The sequence below is a fragment of the Bombyx mori genome, chromosome 16, assembly GCF_030269925.1.
Source record: "Bombyx mori chromosome 16, ASM3026992v2".
Classification (NCBI taxonomy): domain Eukaryota; kingdom Metazoa; phylum Arthropoda; class Insecta; order Lepidoptera; family Bombycidae; genus Bombyx; species Bombyx mori.
Genome location: NC_085122.1, coordinates 7,278,597 through 7,295,793, shown reverse-complemented (window position 1 = coordinate 7,295,793; position 17,197 = coordinate 7,278,597). Strand labels below are relative to the sequence as shown.

General features: G+C 46.8%; 2 protein-coding genes across 3 annotated transcripts in view; one reads left to right on the top strand and one right to left on the bottom strand.

Moving 5' to 3' along the window:
- LOC105842037 (TWiK family of potassium channels protein 9) overlaps nt 1-17,197 on the bottom strand; it is a 372,737-nt gene that overhangs the window by 229,154 nt on the left and 126,386 nt on the right. The window lies entirely within an intron of this gene.
- Nucleotides 11,230-17,197, top strand: part of LOC119629717 (skin secretory protein xP2-like) — a 37,022-nt gene continuing 31,054 nt past the window's right edge. The window contains exon 1 of the mRNA XM_038016573.1: nt 11,230-12,766. Coding sequence (XP_037872501.1) covers nt 11,230-12,766 — 1,537 coding nt within the window. The remainder of the gene's footprint in view (nt 12,767-17,197) is intronic.

Below are 17,197 nucleotides of genomic sequence, written 5' to 3'. Positions count from 1 at the left end.
CTATAGAAATAAAATAAACTACAAACTTCATCAGTAAAAGCAAACATCTCTCTCATCTCAACAATAGCTATTAAAAAATTTATTTCTCATACTCAGTTCAGTGTTAACAATAATTGCATAAGTGACTTTATAGCACCGTATGTGCGATATGTATATCGACGCTTGAAAGGCAAACGTGACTAAGCGACAATAACTGCTTTGTACATAAATGATAGGCAATAACCATATTCGATGCGCAAAAAAAATATTTATTTCTAGGTCTATTATAATCCCCCGGTGAAGGTCAAGGGGCGACCTGAGGGGGTGAGGCCGCGCGGCGCGCTACCAGCACTCTAGCGCGCTGCCGTGGAGTGAATAGAGCGACCGGTCGACGGTGTATCGCGTCCCGACCCGGCAGGCTGGTTCTGGTCCAGCGGGGTATTCCGGGACACCGGCGGCACCGTCTGGGCGGCCCGACGGGCTGCCGTACCGAGACGGCCGACGTTTCAGAGCCTTCGATTCGCCTCGAAGGCTCCGTCGGCTGGGCGTCCTTGGGGTGAGCCGCGCCGTCTGGTTGTAGTGTTGACCGCGGTAGCCCCCCTACCTCATCCGGGTTCTGACCTCGGAGGGGATCGGACGTCGGGTGTAAGAGTGCAGAGGAGTCGTTTAGTGGGTGGGCTCTAAAATCCTTGGGCCCGCGGTCTGCTCACAACACCATGCAGATCGTTGAGTCTCACATACCCCGCGCGCCCCTTTTGCGCGGGGACCTCGTAGGAGGTTCGGCCCTCTACCCGAAAAAAAAAAAAAAAAAAAAAAAAAAGTCTATTATAATCATTTCAATCCTACAGCTACTAGCTAGATTCTACTACAGCTAGATTCGTTAAAATAAATTTTGTTTTCAGGCATTTTTTTGTTTTCAGACTTTAAATTAGTCTATTGTAAAGTTCACGCATTGTCGCTTAGTCATATTTGCCTTTCAAGCGTCGATATATAGATAATAAACACCCAGACAAAGAGCAAGCAAATCTGTTCATCACACAGTATTTGCCTGATGTGGGAATCGATCCTACGACCTTCGTAGCAACAGTCAAGGGCGCTAGCTACTGCGCCGCCGAATTAATCAAACCTGTAATTTTGTTTTTTACGTTTCTAATACTTTTTAGTTTTCATAGTCGAGTCTGTCTTCAGAAAAAAATACGCAAGATTACATTCTAAAAATAGTGTTATTCATGTCTAGAAATGCCAAAAGCCTAAAACAATACGCAATAAACATTATGATTCTAAATAATAAGCCATCATTAAATCGATCATTGAGATCACTACAGCTGTATTGTCTTTTTATATTGTTTTAAGCGCTGTTCTTCTTTATTTGCATATCTGAATTACGGATCTGAATATCCGAGTGGGTATTTCAATGGCTCTGTCTTTCATTGAGTCAGTGAACTGTGTACTACGAAATCGTCATCTTATCAACAGTTTAGATCTTTCAAAAGCGATCTCTATGCGGTTATTGTATTGGTTCCAATAAGCTTTTCTTAAAACTATTATCATACTAAGATTGCCAGACTATTTATTATGCTATTTTGATATGCTATTAATATATAGTTCAATGACTTTTGTTACGAAAATTGTTAAAGTATTGGAAATTTAGCATTAGATAAAATATATTATAAATTAGACGGAAAATGAAGTCGTCGTGGCCTAAAGGATAAGACGTCCGGTGCATTCGTGTTGAGCGATGCACCGGTATTCGAATCCCGCAGGCGGGTACCAATTTTTCTAATGAAATACTAACTTGACAAATGTTTACGATTGACTTCCACAGTGAAGGAATAACATCGTGTAATAAAAATCAAACCCGCTAAATTATAATTTGAGTTTAACGTTTAAAATTAAGAAAAGTAATAACGATCAAGAACTATTTGTTGTTCAAATGTAAAAGGACACGCTTTAATAATAAACCGATGTAAATTTTAATATAATGTGTAATAACCTAGTTACTCTTGTTGAGTCATTTGATTAAAGTAACCAAATGAATTACCGTATCGTCTTTGATCCTTGATACGTGACTAAATTTCCAAGTTAATCAGATGTTCTCAACGTGGTTACAATTACATTTTTTTTTTTTTTTTTTTTTTTTTATTGCCCTTGTAGGCAGACGAGCATACGGCCCACCTGATGGTGAGTGGTTACCGTCGCCCATGGACTTCAGCAATGCCAGGGGCAGAGCCAAGCCGCTGCCTACCGCTTAATACTCTCCACAAGCCTCGTTTGAAGAAGGACATGTCATAGCGCTCGGGAAACACCGTGGAGGGGAGCTCATTCCATAGCCGGATGGTACGTGGCAAAAAAGACCTCTGGAAACGCACTGTGGATGACCGCAGTGGCTCCAGGTAGTATGGATGAACTCTACTCCGGTGGCGGGCGGTGCGATGGTAAAAACGAGATGCCGGTATCATCTCGAACAATTCCTCAGAGCACTCCCCATGGAACATACGGTACAAAATACAGAGGGAACCGAAGTCCCTCCGCAGACCCAGAGGTTCCAAACGATCCGTGAGACCGGGATTATCGACAATCCGAACGGCCCTCCTCTGTATGGAGTCAAATGGAAGAAGCTGGTATTTGGGAGCCCCGGCCCAGAGATGGGAGCAGTACTCCACGCGAGGCCGGACTTGTGCTTTATAAAGCAAAAGCCTTTGTCCAGGCGTGAAGTACCGCTTCGCTCTGTTGAGGACTCCCAGCATTTTGGACGCCAACTTGGCTTTGCCTTCCAAATGACTCCGAAACTGGACATCGCTCGAAATGTCGACCCCAAGTATCCCAATACTCTCGGAAGGTTGCAGGGATACTCCTTGGATTTGCGGCGACATGACAAAGGGGTCCTTCTTCGCAGTGAACGCGCAAACTTGTGTCTTTAACGGGTTGAATTGAACCAAGTTCAATTCACCCCATTTGGAGACTCGCCCCAGAGAGTTCTCCACTTCAGACACAAGTTTTGATCGTCTCTCTTGCACCACGCTTCGAGAGAGACTCTGATGGCCGATATATCGCGCATCCCCCGTGCTGTCATCCGCATAGCAATGCATGCCATCAATAGACAGCATGTCATTGATATACAGGATGAAAAGCGTGGGGGAGAGCACCGAACCTTGTGGAACGCCAGCGTTAATGGTCATGGTATCAGAACAGTCACCGTCTACAACGACCGTGATGCTCCGCCCATCCAAAAAGCTAGCGATCCACTTGCAGAGACCCTCGGGGATTCCGTAAGATGGTAGCTTCGACAGAAGTGCCCTATGCCAGACCCTGTCGAAGGCCTTCGCGATATCAAGGCTCACAGCAAGAGCCTCGCCCTTGCTCTCCAAGGCTTCAGCCCACCTGTGAGTAAGGTATACAAGAAGATCGCCAGCTGAGCGACCGTGACGGAAACCGTACTGTCGGTCACTGATCAGCTGGCGATCCTCCAGATACTTCAGGAGTTGTATATTAATTATTCGCTCCATCACCTTGGAAAGCAAGGAAGTTATCGCGATAGGCCTATAGCTCGATGGGTCCGACCGGTCACCCTTCTTGGGGATAGGGTGGACGTGGGCAGTCTTCCATGAAGACGGAACCCTGTTAGCGCAATAAGAGAGGCGATACAAACGCGTTAGTGCAGGCGTCAGCTCAGGGGCGCACGTTTTCAGAACCACTGCAGGGATGCCGTCTGGCCCGCTCGACTTATGGACGTCCAGGAGTCGGAGTTCCCGCCTGACTGCACACTGTGTAAAGCAGATCTCCGGCAGGGAACTATCACACCGGAGGATGTTCGGTGGTGTGGCACCCCCGTCGTCTACAGTCGAGTTCGAGGCGAAGAGTTTGACCAGAAGGTCAGCCTTCTCTTTCGCACTATGGGCCAGACTGTCATCGGACTTGCGTAGTGGTGGGAGACTAGACCTGCAAAAGTTACCTTCTGCAGCTTTGGCGAGCGACCAAAAAGCACGGCTCCCAGAGGGATAGCTCTTCAGTCGCTCGCCAATTCTAGCAACGTGCTCCGATTTCGCCCTGGCAATAACCTTCTTGTAGGACCTGGAAGCGGCGTTATATTTCCGCCTTTCCTCTGAGATGTTAGGATCCCGACGTCTCCTAGCATCATCCCATGCAACGTATGCGGACCGCTTGAGGTGTGCAGCATCCCTGCTGGCATTGTTATACCAGGGTCTGCTGCGACCCCCAACGGGCACTTCAGAGGAGGGAATAAACAATTCCATCCCCTGGAGCACCACGTCTTTAAGACGGTCCGCACAGACGTCAGGATCAGCAGAGGAAAAGCAGAACCGCCCCCATGGGTAGGATGCGTAAAACTCACGCAATCCATCCCAATCTGCTGACAAATACTGCCAAACTCTTCGATACCTGGTCGTCGTTCGACGACTAGGACGAGAGAGTGGTGTGGCAGCACGGATAAGGCAGTGATCAGACGATCCAAGTGGAGCGTCGACCACCACACTGTATCCGGCTGGATCGGTGGTCAGCAGAAGGTCCAACAGAGAAGGCTCGTGCCCCTCAATATCTGGGACACGGGTGGGCTGTGTCACCAGCTGGGAGAGGCCGTAGGCCAAGGCGAAATCGTAGGCAGCCCGACCCGGGAGGTCAGTGGTTCTGGACCCCAACCACTCTTGGTGATGAGCGTTAAAGTCTCCAAGAACCACCACCTCCGCAGATGGGTACTGCTCAAGCACGCGGTTAGTCCCCTCTTGCACATGCTCTATCAGAGCTGAACCTGCATCACTGCTGTGGGACCTGTACAGGCACGCGTAGACTCGGGTACAGCCCCCGTGATCTACGCGCAGCCACAAGAGGGACAGGTCCCGTTTTTCGAGGCTTCGTAGACGGCGACAACAGACATCAGCCCGGACGAATACACACACCCCGGCTTTACGCAGGAAGTTGTGCTCCAATACGTAGCCGGGGTATTCAAGGTACGAAGTATCATCCGGAGCAGATATCTGCGTCTCCGTCAGAAAAAGAAGGGCAGGCTGCGCCGTCTCAAGATGGTGGTAGGTGGTAGGCCGTCTCAAGACATTTACTTTCTTACTGGTGGTAGGACCTCTTGTGAGTCTGTACGGGTAGGTACCACCAGCCTGCCTATTTCTGCCGGGAAGCAGTAATGCGTTTCGGTTTGAAGGGTGGGGCAGCCGTTGTAACTATACTGAGATCTTAGAACTCATATCTCGTGATGGGTGGTGGCATTTACGTTGTAGATGTCTATGGGCTCCGGTAACCACTTAACACCAGGTAGGCCGTAAGCACATTCTGCCATCTACGCAATAAAAATAAAAAATAAAACCGTCTTGGTTTTGTTGTAACTATCAAAAAATAGTACAGTTTGAGACTTGGGTTTCTTGATTCAGGATTTTAACGATACTCAGGGTATGAGGTTCATGACCTTCAAAACCACTGTCCACCATGTGAGATCTGAAAAAGTCCTGCCATCCAATGCAATGATAGAAAACAAAATGTCTTATTTTTTGTTTTTGACGTGACAACGTCTTATAATTTGATGGAGCCGGCTGCACGCACAAAAAAAAACATGACTCATGCGGTGTTACCTCGCTCTGAGGCATTCTATTTAAGGCTTGAAGTGCAAGCGAGAGCGCGCAACGAGCGACAAAGAGGCACATTGTAAAAAAAATTCACATAATTGTATTTATGTGTAAAAATAAATGTAACTTGACCAATTCAATAGTGATTCCCATTTACCTCCTCTATATCCATACAAAATATCTATCAAACAAATAAAATTAAAATTTTCTGTTGAAATATGAAACCATTCCATCAGTATTTTCTTATGACGTTGTCACGTTCAACTATCGTCAGTAAGCCAACTTTACAGACAACCGATTTTTTTTTGTAAATTGTCTACGATAACAACAACTGTCCGATTTGAAGTGCCAGTTATAAACATCCAAAATGTCAGTTCAATCGAATTAACGTTACATTTCTGGAAAGTTTATTATCAAAAGCACTACTAATAACTTATTTTATTAGATTAGTGACATACTTAATAATATGCATAACACTTGGTCTATAAATGCATGCCACGTAACGCATAAACCTATCCTAAGAACGAGGTTCGATCGCTTAGATGTTAGTTTAATTGATTCAATAACATTTAGTATCTTACGAATGCATGGCACGTTACGCATAAAGCCATCCAAAAAAAAAAGCTACGCAAAATGGAATACTCAATATCTTCATAAATCTTTCACAGCGCGAAAGTGAGGAGAAGGAAGGTTTTAAAACGTGAAACAATTTCTGAAAGCTCCTCTGATCCTATCTAAGCTTCTGGAGGTGTCGTGAGTTTCCGTTCGTACCTACAGTATATCCTTTGATATGTACAAAGCTGGGATTTCTTTACGTTGAAAAGTGGAACTATTTAAAGCCATTCAGCCTTCTGGTTTAAGGTTTTTTTTATTGCTTAGATGGGTAGACGAGCTCACAGCCGACCTGGTGTTAAGTGGTTACTGGAGCCCATAGACATCTACAACGTAAATGCGCCACCCACCTTGAGATATAAGTTCTAAGGTCTCAGTATAGTTACAACGGCTACCCCACCCTTCAAACTGAAACGCATTACTGCTTCACGGCAGAAAATAGGCGGGGTGATAGTACCTACCCGTGCGTACTCACAAGAGGTCCTACCACCAGTAACTAGGTGACAAAACAGTTTTTTTAATGGACAATATATGTACATACATATTATTGTATAATATAATATATTGACAGTTTGAGGATCCATCTTCGTGGAAAGACTTATACATATTAATGATGTATGTACGTGTGATCGCGATCCTCAGTAATGGGGATCGACGAAGGAAAAGAAGAATGTAATGTGTTAGGCTTCCAACGTGAAATTAAAATTCTAAATCAACATGTGACGCTTCTTACATTTCATACTTCAAGAGATCAATCTGATTATATCGTATTGCAATCGAATGATATTTTTCCCGTCCTAATGAAGCTACGGAGAACACCGGAGCATGAACACTCTCTTCATAAAAAAGGTTGTAGCTTTCCTGAAGAAAAAAAATCGTAATTCCCCCGTTAGCTGCAGGTTCATTGACATGAACAAAAAATCACGAAAGAGTACCGTTACATAATTTGCCTTCTCAACATTTCAACCCATACAGCCTCGAGGCACTCCCAAACGGTTCCTTCGTAGTGAAAGAAAAAATTTAAAAAAGTTTAAAAAAAAAAACTAAAGTACATCATCAAATAGACTAAGGTGAGGGCTCGTTAGTTGGCGGCGGGATTTTTAATTATACGGAAGTGAGAGTCGACTGCGCTTAAATCGTTTTTTTTTTTCTTTTTTTTTTTAATAAATCCGAGACTGGAAGTTTTCTCTACCTTTAGTTAAGATTAAAATTTTCTCCGTTTCTGATTGAATATTTTAAAATTGAAATCCCGATTTAGTTTTATCTTCAATATTTATAATACGCTCTAGTAGGAAGTGAATTTATTATTTTCTATTTAATATTTATAATGACGTCAACGCAATCGTAACTTACAAATAAACTCAAACCAATCATCTATATATTAATACGTGAAGCAAAAACTTTGTATCCCTTTTTACGAAAATTGTGCGGACGGAGGAGTATGAAATTTTCCACACTTATAGAGAATATAGAAAAGAAGTGTACAATGATAATATTTTTTTAAATAATGCATAAAATATACCTACATTAAATCAATAAAGAAAGCATTACACACACTACATACCATGTATTTGACGCACACACGCATGCATACTATTTATTGTCAAAGTTTTGTTCTTGACATCTGTTGTCAAATTGAGAATAGAATATGATTTGTCTTTGTTAATATTTTTTATAGTGTAGCCTTGGCGAAGTTTGTGATTATAGAAGTATAAAATACAATCATAATAGTGTACAAACTTACAATTCCAATTAACTATAGTCGAATTTCGACTACTGCGGGACCTCTAGTAAATACAAATCCGTGACAGAACATTTTCTTCATGACAAACGAAAAGACTTTATAACAATGCTAAACTTTCTATACGAGCGTACAGGAGCGGCGAGTTTGTAACTAGCTCGCCAACAAAAGCTGTTATTTATGTCACTCGTACTTTGTCACAAAGGTAATAATCGCTGTACCTAACGTGTAGAAGTATTGTAATTGCGAGGGCGGCCCCCCGAGACTTGGCCTAACGAAGATTTATAAGCGGCCAAACCCGAATTTCTGTCCAACCTGGACCCTCAAGGTATCGAGTCGGTATAATTTGTTAATATTTTATTGTATATTGCTTTGGCTGTTTGACACGGTTATCTGTGCTTGTTTGAGATTTGATTAAAATGTCTTTTTTTTTTCAATTTGAACCATATACATTTTTAATATACTTCAGTGATTTGAACACCGATCAAATTGTCATATTAAGCTTAGCTTGTTTAAATAATTTAAAATGAGTTTAAAAATTCTGAGCATAAAATATTATACATTAAAAATAAAAATCCAGAAATGTTGTTACATGAAAAGCGATACTTTGTACAACTGTAACAAGTCACGAAATCTTGCGTTAATCTATTAACAAAACACCAAAATTTACTTCTACGTGTCCGTCAAACAGCATAACGCTTAGAGGCAATTTTATTATATAATGCGAATGAACACGCGAGCCGCACTTAAACAAGACGGTTATGTTCGTTTACATTATTCTCTTACTCGTATAGTGAACCCGAGACGAGGTTAACTGCCCCTTTGAGTGTGTAACTGCCTTGATACTATCGGATGATGCCATCAGAAGATTATTTTATGAATGAAATTTGAAGCAAACCGTCAGCAAAGCAACTTGAATCAGTTCATTAGTCAATCGTTGTTTTGCTAGGTTGCGTTGTTTGAGTACAAGCAGCGACTCGGATAAAATGATATAAATATAGATATAAAATGATCAATCTTAAAGAGAATTGCAAAATAAATAATAGTTTAAAAAAACTAACAAAATACGCTTTTATAAAAAATACAACTAAAAAATAGAAATAAATTTAAAAAATTTGAATTTAAAATAGAGTTAGAAAACTATACTGAATATAGAAAACTATATAGAAAACTATATTAGTATTTTGTTAGTTTTTTTAAACTATTATTTATTTTTAATCTTTTAGTTGAATTTCAATTTTTTTTATCATTTTTTTTTTCGATATTGAATTGTCATCAGTCCTGAATAAGTATACCAAATTTCGAGTTAATCCAACGTTTCGAAGGGGGTCAAAATCATGTTCAAAGATTCCGTTACAAACATACATACATACGTCTGAAGCTAATAAAAGCGTATTAATATAATCGATAAAAAAAACTACTAATTAAAATAAAATACGGATTTTTTTTGGTTTTCTTAACATTTTAGTTTTTCATCAATCCGATCTGAATGCGTACCTTCATGTTATCCGATTTTATAGGCGGGAAAACTTCAAATCCGTTCTTAGATTGAAAAAACAAACACGCACAATAAGAAAAGTTCTAGATCGTTTATTTTCTCGAACGTTCCACTTTATAAGCGAAACGAAAACTTTCCGTGCAACCTGTCACCAGTAAAACACATTACTTATAAATTACTTTAACGTGATTGAAGAAATAAAGTCTTCTTTTTTTCATACTTTTTTCTCTTAAATTAAATCGATACTGAAAACAAAAATTACAACCGCCATTTTTTTTACTTTAGCTTTTTATATTTTATTTTTCTTGTAAATTCAAAATATATGTAGTTGTGTTTATTTCCACATTTACAGCTTCAATAGTATATTAAGAATAGTAATAACAACCAATAACGATTTGTTGTTCAAATGTAAAAGGACACGCTTTAATAACAAATCGATGTAAATTTTAATATAATTTTAACCTATTTACTCTTGTTGAGTCATTCGATTAAAGTAACCAAATGAATTAATGTATCGTCTTTGATCCTTGATACGTGACTAAATTTCCAAGTTAATCAGATGTTCTCAATGTAGTTAAAATTATGTTTAAATATAGGTATATGATAAGTTCAAACTAATAAAATCGCGTTAAAAAAAACAAGATTTTTCAAGTTTAAATAAACTACTAACTCGAACCGCCTAGATATATTATGTTACCCTCTATATGTTACCGACGTTACCGTCTATAGACCGCCCGTTAAAATGAGCTATTCATCTGTCGTGCTAGTCAACCGTGCAGTATCATATTCCGAACTGTAGATTCCAGCATAACTGTACCGAATATATTATATGCATACAGATACAGGTCAAGCCAAAAAAAGCATAAAAAATAAACGGGTGTAAATTGTAAAACTGGTTATAGCATTAAAAAATATCACAACTTGATTCTATTAAAAAGTTTTGAATCGTCGAAATATCACTATTTCGTGACTACCTTTGGTTGACTGGTAGAGAATGCCTTAGGCATTAAGTCCCCCACCGAATGTAGTTCCGCCTTGTCGTGGCGGTGGGGCTTAAGCGTGCGTCCCTAAAATCGCGTGCAGAGGAATCTGTGTGGGACGCCGCGACCAAGAGAACTGCGCCCAGCTCTCCTTGGTTGCCTCCGTATACAGCGGGTGCTCCTTGAGAGAGAGCGAGGGACTCTCTCCCCATGCCCTTTGCACTGGCAAAGGGAGGCATTCAGGGGATGAGGGGTTGGCTCTCGGGAGCCTGATGAGCCGGCGGCACTTTTGTGTTTTCCGGCTGCGGGTTGCCATGTCCCCGGCTTCGGTTACAGGGGAAAGCCTTCCAGATATGGGAGGTACCGGCTCGCCGGCGTGGCTCCACACCGCGTTGTGGGCGACGGACAGGCCTCGGCCACCGTCGGCCAAACCGTAAACCCCAGTCATGGGAAGCGGGGGCTCCTGCCTTTACTGGTCGGAGCCGCGAGGACGCAAACCTCTTCAAAAATGCCCCAATCTCAAGCTCGACACCCGGCGATGGGATGTATGGCTGGAGGGTTTCCAGTCCCGAGGGTGTCGTAGATCCCAGGGGACCAAACCCCTGGTTAATAAAAAAGGAATAAATAGAAATGATGGACAATTGTACAAAGTTAGTACCCCAGGAGGGTACCGCCCGCGAGTCGGGCGGAGAATCCCTCCGTGCTTCCACTTCAGTGGAAGCACGCTGCCCCACGTATTCTGGGGGGGGCAACAATTGCCAGGATGAAGGAGGCTGTGCGACGGGCAGCGGAATTCCCGTCGAACTGAGGCGCTCCCCGATCGCCGGCTCGATGCGCTCTGCGCTCGCCAGCGACTCGGGTGCGGTCAACCCCACCAGACCATCGGTGGGGAAAAAAAGGGGGCGAAGGAAGACCCCACTATCAACGTCCGACGACGGCGGCGCGTCATCCTCCAGCACCGAGGTGCCGGAAAAGACGATGGCCATCGAGGAGGTGGCTCCGGTGGTTGCGGGGCCTGCCGCAAAGAAAGAGACGATGCCCGCTCCCCAGTGGGCACCAGTAAGGAGGAGGGGCGCAGTGTCACCAGCGACGTCGGTGGAGTCGATGTCGACGTCGGCCGCGTCCCTGGCTAGCGGGGACGAGGCATTCCGCGACCTCGACCTTGCGCTGGTCAATCTGGCTAAGCTGCTGTCGACCGTGGCTGCCAAGGGCGCCGAGCCAGGCAGCAGCTACCGGAAAAGGCTCCGGGAGGGAGCGGCTATGGTTAGGACAAAGTTGATCCCCACCATGTCCAAACTCGTCGCGCAGCTGGACTCTATGGAGAGTCGCATTCTGAGGAACTCCCCCGTCTTGCAAGAGGGGACTCCCTTGTCGCCGATGCCTGCGCTGGCACACTCTGGGCCTCCCGCGAGGAAGATGGATACCAGCGTGCCCTCACGACCCGTGATGAGTGTGGCGGCGCCCATGCCAGCGCCTACTTCTGTGGCCCCTGTTCCACGAGTGCCTACTCCCGCGCTCCCTCACCCCCCGCGGAGGGTTGAGCTGAGGCCTGCGCCGCCTCCCCAAATATCGGCCACCCCTGCATCCGTACAAAGAGGAAGGTTAAGGCCTGCGCCAGCACAGGCTGAAGACATCCGTTCGCCACTGGCGAGGATGATAGACGAGTGGCCGGCGCTGCCGCGGCCCAGGCCTGCAGAGCCGCCAAGCAGAGAGGAAATGGCGGCCTGCATCTCGCGGGCGGTGGCGGTTGAGGTCCGCAAACACTTTGCCGGCCTCGAGGAGATGCTCCGCTCCTCGATTGGTTCCGGAGATGGCGTCCCGGCACCAACAGCCACGACCGCTTTACGGGATCAGGCCGCCCAGCCGACTTCCACTCCTGCCCCATCCGCAAGGGTGGCACGACGTGGAGGCCGGAATATCAGAGGTGCGGGTGCCCAGAATCCCGGCCCGCGATCCCAACCACAGCCTCGCCCCCTTCCTCCGCCCCCGTTAAGCATGGACGAGGGCTGGACAGAAGTGGTGAAGCGGGGCACCACAGCACGGCGACAGATAGCAGCTCTGGCAGCTCCCCGAGGGGGTCGAGCGCCGACCGCTACATCCCGAAACACAGCGCTGGCGGCCGTGACTGCTCCCCGCGAGGGTCGAGCACCGGCCGTTGGCAAAAAGAAAAACAAAAGGAAGAAGCCGCGCGCAGCGGGGTCGGCTGCCGTGGTAGTGACTTTGCTGCCGGCCGCTGCCGAAAAGGGCCTCACCTATAATGAGGTGATGGCCCGGGCGCGTGCAGCTGTAAACTTGACCGAAATCGGGGCAGAGGAAGGTCTACGCTTCCGGCACACCGCCAATGGGGCGAAAATGCTGGAGTGTCCCGGTGCCGATAGTTCTGGCATCGCGGACAAACTAGTGGCGACGCTCCGCGTGGCATTGCCGGAGGAAGAGGTGCGCGTGCACAGGCCGGTGAGGATGGCCGAGATTAGGATCACCGGCCTGGACGACTGCGCCACCAAGGAAGAGGTGGCAGCCGCGATAGCCGCCCAGGGGGGATGTGCTCCGGAGAGCGTGACCGTGGGCGAACTTCGCTCAGGGTACTCCGGGGCCAGATCGGCGTGGGCGCGCTGCCCTGTGGAGGCGGCCACTTCCTTGGCCACCCCTCCACCGGGAAGATCGACGGGGGATCCGGGGAGACTGCGCGTGGGCTGGATAGCGGCCCACGTGCGTCTCCAAGAACCACGTGCCTGGCGATGCCTCCGATGTTTTAGCACGGGGCACGGCCTCGCTAGGTGCACCAGCTCGGTTGACCGCAGCGGTCTTTGTTTCCGTTGCGGCCAGCCGGGCCACAAAGCAGCGTCCTGCACGGCTACCCCGCACTGCGCTCTGTGCGCTGCGGCCGGGCGCAGGGCAAACCACCGAGCGGGAGGCAAGGCGTGTTTCCCGTCCGGTAACAACACCGAACGAAACCGGCGCCGGAGATCAAAGCGCCGGCAAAAGAGAAGGTTGGCCAGAGGAGCACTGGCCAACGCTGTAATCCCCGTTGCGGCGCCGGTGCCGGAGGGCGGGGGCAGCAGTGAAAGGGAGGGGGCGATGGATGTGGTTCAACAGTAATGGACCGCACCTATCGCTTCCTCCAAGGAAACCTGAACCACTCCGCCAGAGCTCAGGACATGCTGTCTCAGAGCATGGCGGAGTGGTCCATAGATGTGGCTGTGGTCGCCGAGCCGTACTTCGTTCCCCCGGCAAATGATTGCTGGTTTGGGGACGACGGCGGCCTGGCGGCCATAGTCATAAGAAGGGACGCGGCGATCCCCCCCCTGGCGATGGTGACCAGGGGCCAAGGGTTCGTCGCGGTGAAGCTGGAAGGGACCGTCGTGATCGGGGCATACTTCTCTCCGAACAGGCCTACCGTCGAGTTCGGGCATTTCCTGGGCGGGATCGGGGCGATTGCTCGCCGCCTCGCTCCTCGTCCAGTGATTCTCGCGGGGGACCTAAATGCGAAATCTGTCGCATGGGGCTCCCCCCGCTCGGACGCTCGTGGTAGGCTACTGGAGAGGTGGGCGAACGCGGCCGGCCTCTGTTTGTTGAATAGAGGGTCGGTTGCGACGTGCGTGCGATGGCAAGGCGAGTCTATTGTGGACGTTACGTTCGCGAGCCCGGCCATCGCGCGCCGTATCCGCGACTGGAGGGTTTTGGAGGGGGCGGAGACACTGTCCGATCACCGATATATTCGGTTTGATCTCTCCGCCCGCTCCGCAGTCGCGGACGCCCACAGGGATTACCCACGTGGTGCGCCCCGGTCATTCCCCAGGTGGGCACTGAAGCGCCTGAATAAGGCGCTACTGATGGAAGCCTCTACGATGGTGGCGTGGGCGCCCATGCGTCCACATCCGGTTGAGGTCGAGGGCGAAGCGGGGTGGTTCCGGGACACGATGCGTCGCATCTGTGACGTATCGATGCCCCGGATCAGCCCTCGGTCTCCCAATCGCCAGGCGTACTGGTGGTCGCCCGAAATCGCGCAACTCCGCGTGGAGTGCGTTCGGGCGAGGCGCGAGTGCGCTAGGCATCGCCGCCGTCGCCTGCCGCGTCGCAACGATCCGGTTGCGTTCGCGCTGGTGGAGGCCCGGCTGTACGGCGCATTTCGCGTCGCGCAGAGGGCTTTGCAGCTGGCCATCAGAAGAGCCAAGGATCAACACATGGAGGGTCTCTTGGAGACGCTCGATGGGGATCCGTGGGGGCGACCCTATCATATGGTGCGCAATAAAATGCGCCCATGGGCCCCCCCAATCACGGAGCGTCTCCAGCCTCAGCAGCTGCGGGAAATCGTCTCGGCGCTGTTTCCGCAGGAGCGGGAGGGATTTGTCGCTCCCGCTATGGACCCCCCGTCAGAATACGACGGCGACGTCCCTGCTGAGGTGCCCCATATAACGGGGGCGGAGCTCCATGTGGCAGTGCGTAAAATGTGCGCGAAGGACACTGCACCCGGCCCGGACGGCGTCCATGGCCGGGTTTGGGCCTTGGCTCTTGGTGCCCTGGGGGACCGACTCTTGAGGCTTTACAACTCCTGCCTCGAGTCGGGACGGTTTCCTTCATCGTGGAGGACGGGCAGACTCGTGCTGTTGAGAAAGGAGGGGCGCCCGGCGGATACTGCCGCTGGGTACCGTCCCATCGTGTTGCTGGATGAGGTGGGCAAGCTGCTGGAACGCATTCTGGCAGCCCGCATCATCCAGCATCTAGTCATGGTGGGACCCGATCTGTCGGCGGAGCAGTATGGCTTCCGAGAGGGCCGCTCAACGGTAGACGCGATCCTTCGCGTGCGGTCCCTCTCGGATGCGCTTCACTTTCCCCCCTTTGCCTTTGCATGGGTTCTGTCCCATGCGAGGTTCGGACGCGGGTTGTTGAGCGACAGGAGGTTTTAGTCAGTTCGACTCCGACATGCCCCGCCTTCCATCCCCAGGGGAGGGCGGAAGTCCGGCGATTTCCTCCTGACAAAAAAAAAAAAAAAAAAAAAAAAAAAAAAAAAAAAAAAAAAAAAAAAAAAAAAAAGGCATTAAGTCCGCCAATGTAAATTTTACATGAAGTGTAATAAATAAATAAATAAATAAAATAAATATCGATAAATCTACGAATCTTTGAAAAATTCTTGCAATACCATGGCTGTCATAAATACCTTTGAAACTGAAAGAACTGAAGATTACTGCTTCACGGCGGCAGTAAGCGGTTATGGTACATACCCGTGCGGACTCACAAGACGTTCTACCACCAGTAGACAATTGGCCAATTGGCCAATTGGCCAAACTTACTCACTACAGTCGCCATTTACTAATAAAACAAACAGAACTAGCAGTTACGCGGACAGAGACAACCATCTACTGAATAATTTACTGGACTTGAAGTTAAGACTAAAAGATTCAGATCCTTTTTTCGTTAACCTAATTTCCCCTCAATAACTATTATCATAAGACTGAATCTTGTATTAATTAGTATTTTAGTTTCAAGAAAAGGGAAAACAGCCACATTTATTAAACTACTCCTGCAACTTTTAATACTTAGTATCCGAATTCCCGCTCACAAACCGCCCCTACCGCCATCGTTCGTAATAAAATTTATGACAACGAAAAATATGACCACAAAAATAATGCAAACTATTCTGCAATTTTCATTAAAATAAAAACAAAAATTGCCTATCTTTTATTTACTTTTAAATCTAGTTTTTTTATTGCCCTTGTAGGCAGACGAGCATACAGCCCTTCTGATGGTGAGTGGTTACTGTCGCCCGTGGACGTCAGCAATGCCAGGGGCAGACTCAGGCCGCTGTCTACCGTTAAACACTCTCCACAAGACTCGTTTGTTGAAGGACATCAATATAATATATCGTCAACAGATACCGAGATTCACAATTCTTTGAATAATTGGTGAGCTTGGCGGCAAGTACTTAAAATTCCCTGATCAGCCACATTCGACGACCGCAAACCTGTCTAAGACTTTCTTAGTGAGCTGATAGCTGAAGATGTTAGTAAAGGATAAATAATAGAAACAAGAGCATCAGTGTCAATACTTCAGCTCAAAACATGGCACACAGTTGTTTTCTGCAGAGAATCTGTTTTGTGCACTGTACTTGACGTAAGTTTTTCCAATTGATGAAAATTATGTCTAGACGAGTAACGTCAACAGGAGTGTTACGATTATTTTGACCACTTTTAGACTTGGTTAGGTTAGCTTTGGGTCATTAAGCTCGGTCTTAGGACGTCTTAGCCTGCGAAAGGTCTTCGCATTTAAAAGAAATTCGTTACCTATTTTTCTAAAGAGTCGAATATTGAATAGCCCCTTTAGAAAGAAATGCAATAATAGGGTTGGAAAAACAGCTTAGCCTTTCAATGTGACTAACGCTTTGAGCTTTCCTTAACTTCGAAGCTTTTGTTACACGATTGCAAATACGAACATAAATTTGATTAATCGAAAACATTTAAAGGATCTTAGAGATATATTACATTAAAATAATGCTTTAAGGAATTATTGTTGTTTTTTGTTTTTGTATTTTGATACTGATGAGTATATAGCCAATCTGGTGGTTAGTAGCTACCGACACCCATGAACATGGGCTTTGCTAGAGCCTAGTTAAGGCGCTTTCTACCGTTAAGTAGAAGGGACTCAATTCCAGAGCGAAATTGAAAATGGCTTTAGAATTCTTCACGATATTATCTGAATTCTATGACATGTCCTTCTTCAAAAGCATCCGTGAGCGTCAGTAACCACTAAACATTGTGTGGGCCGTTTTATTTATCTGCATTCAAACGGGAAAAGACCTTTT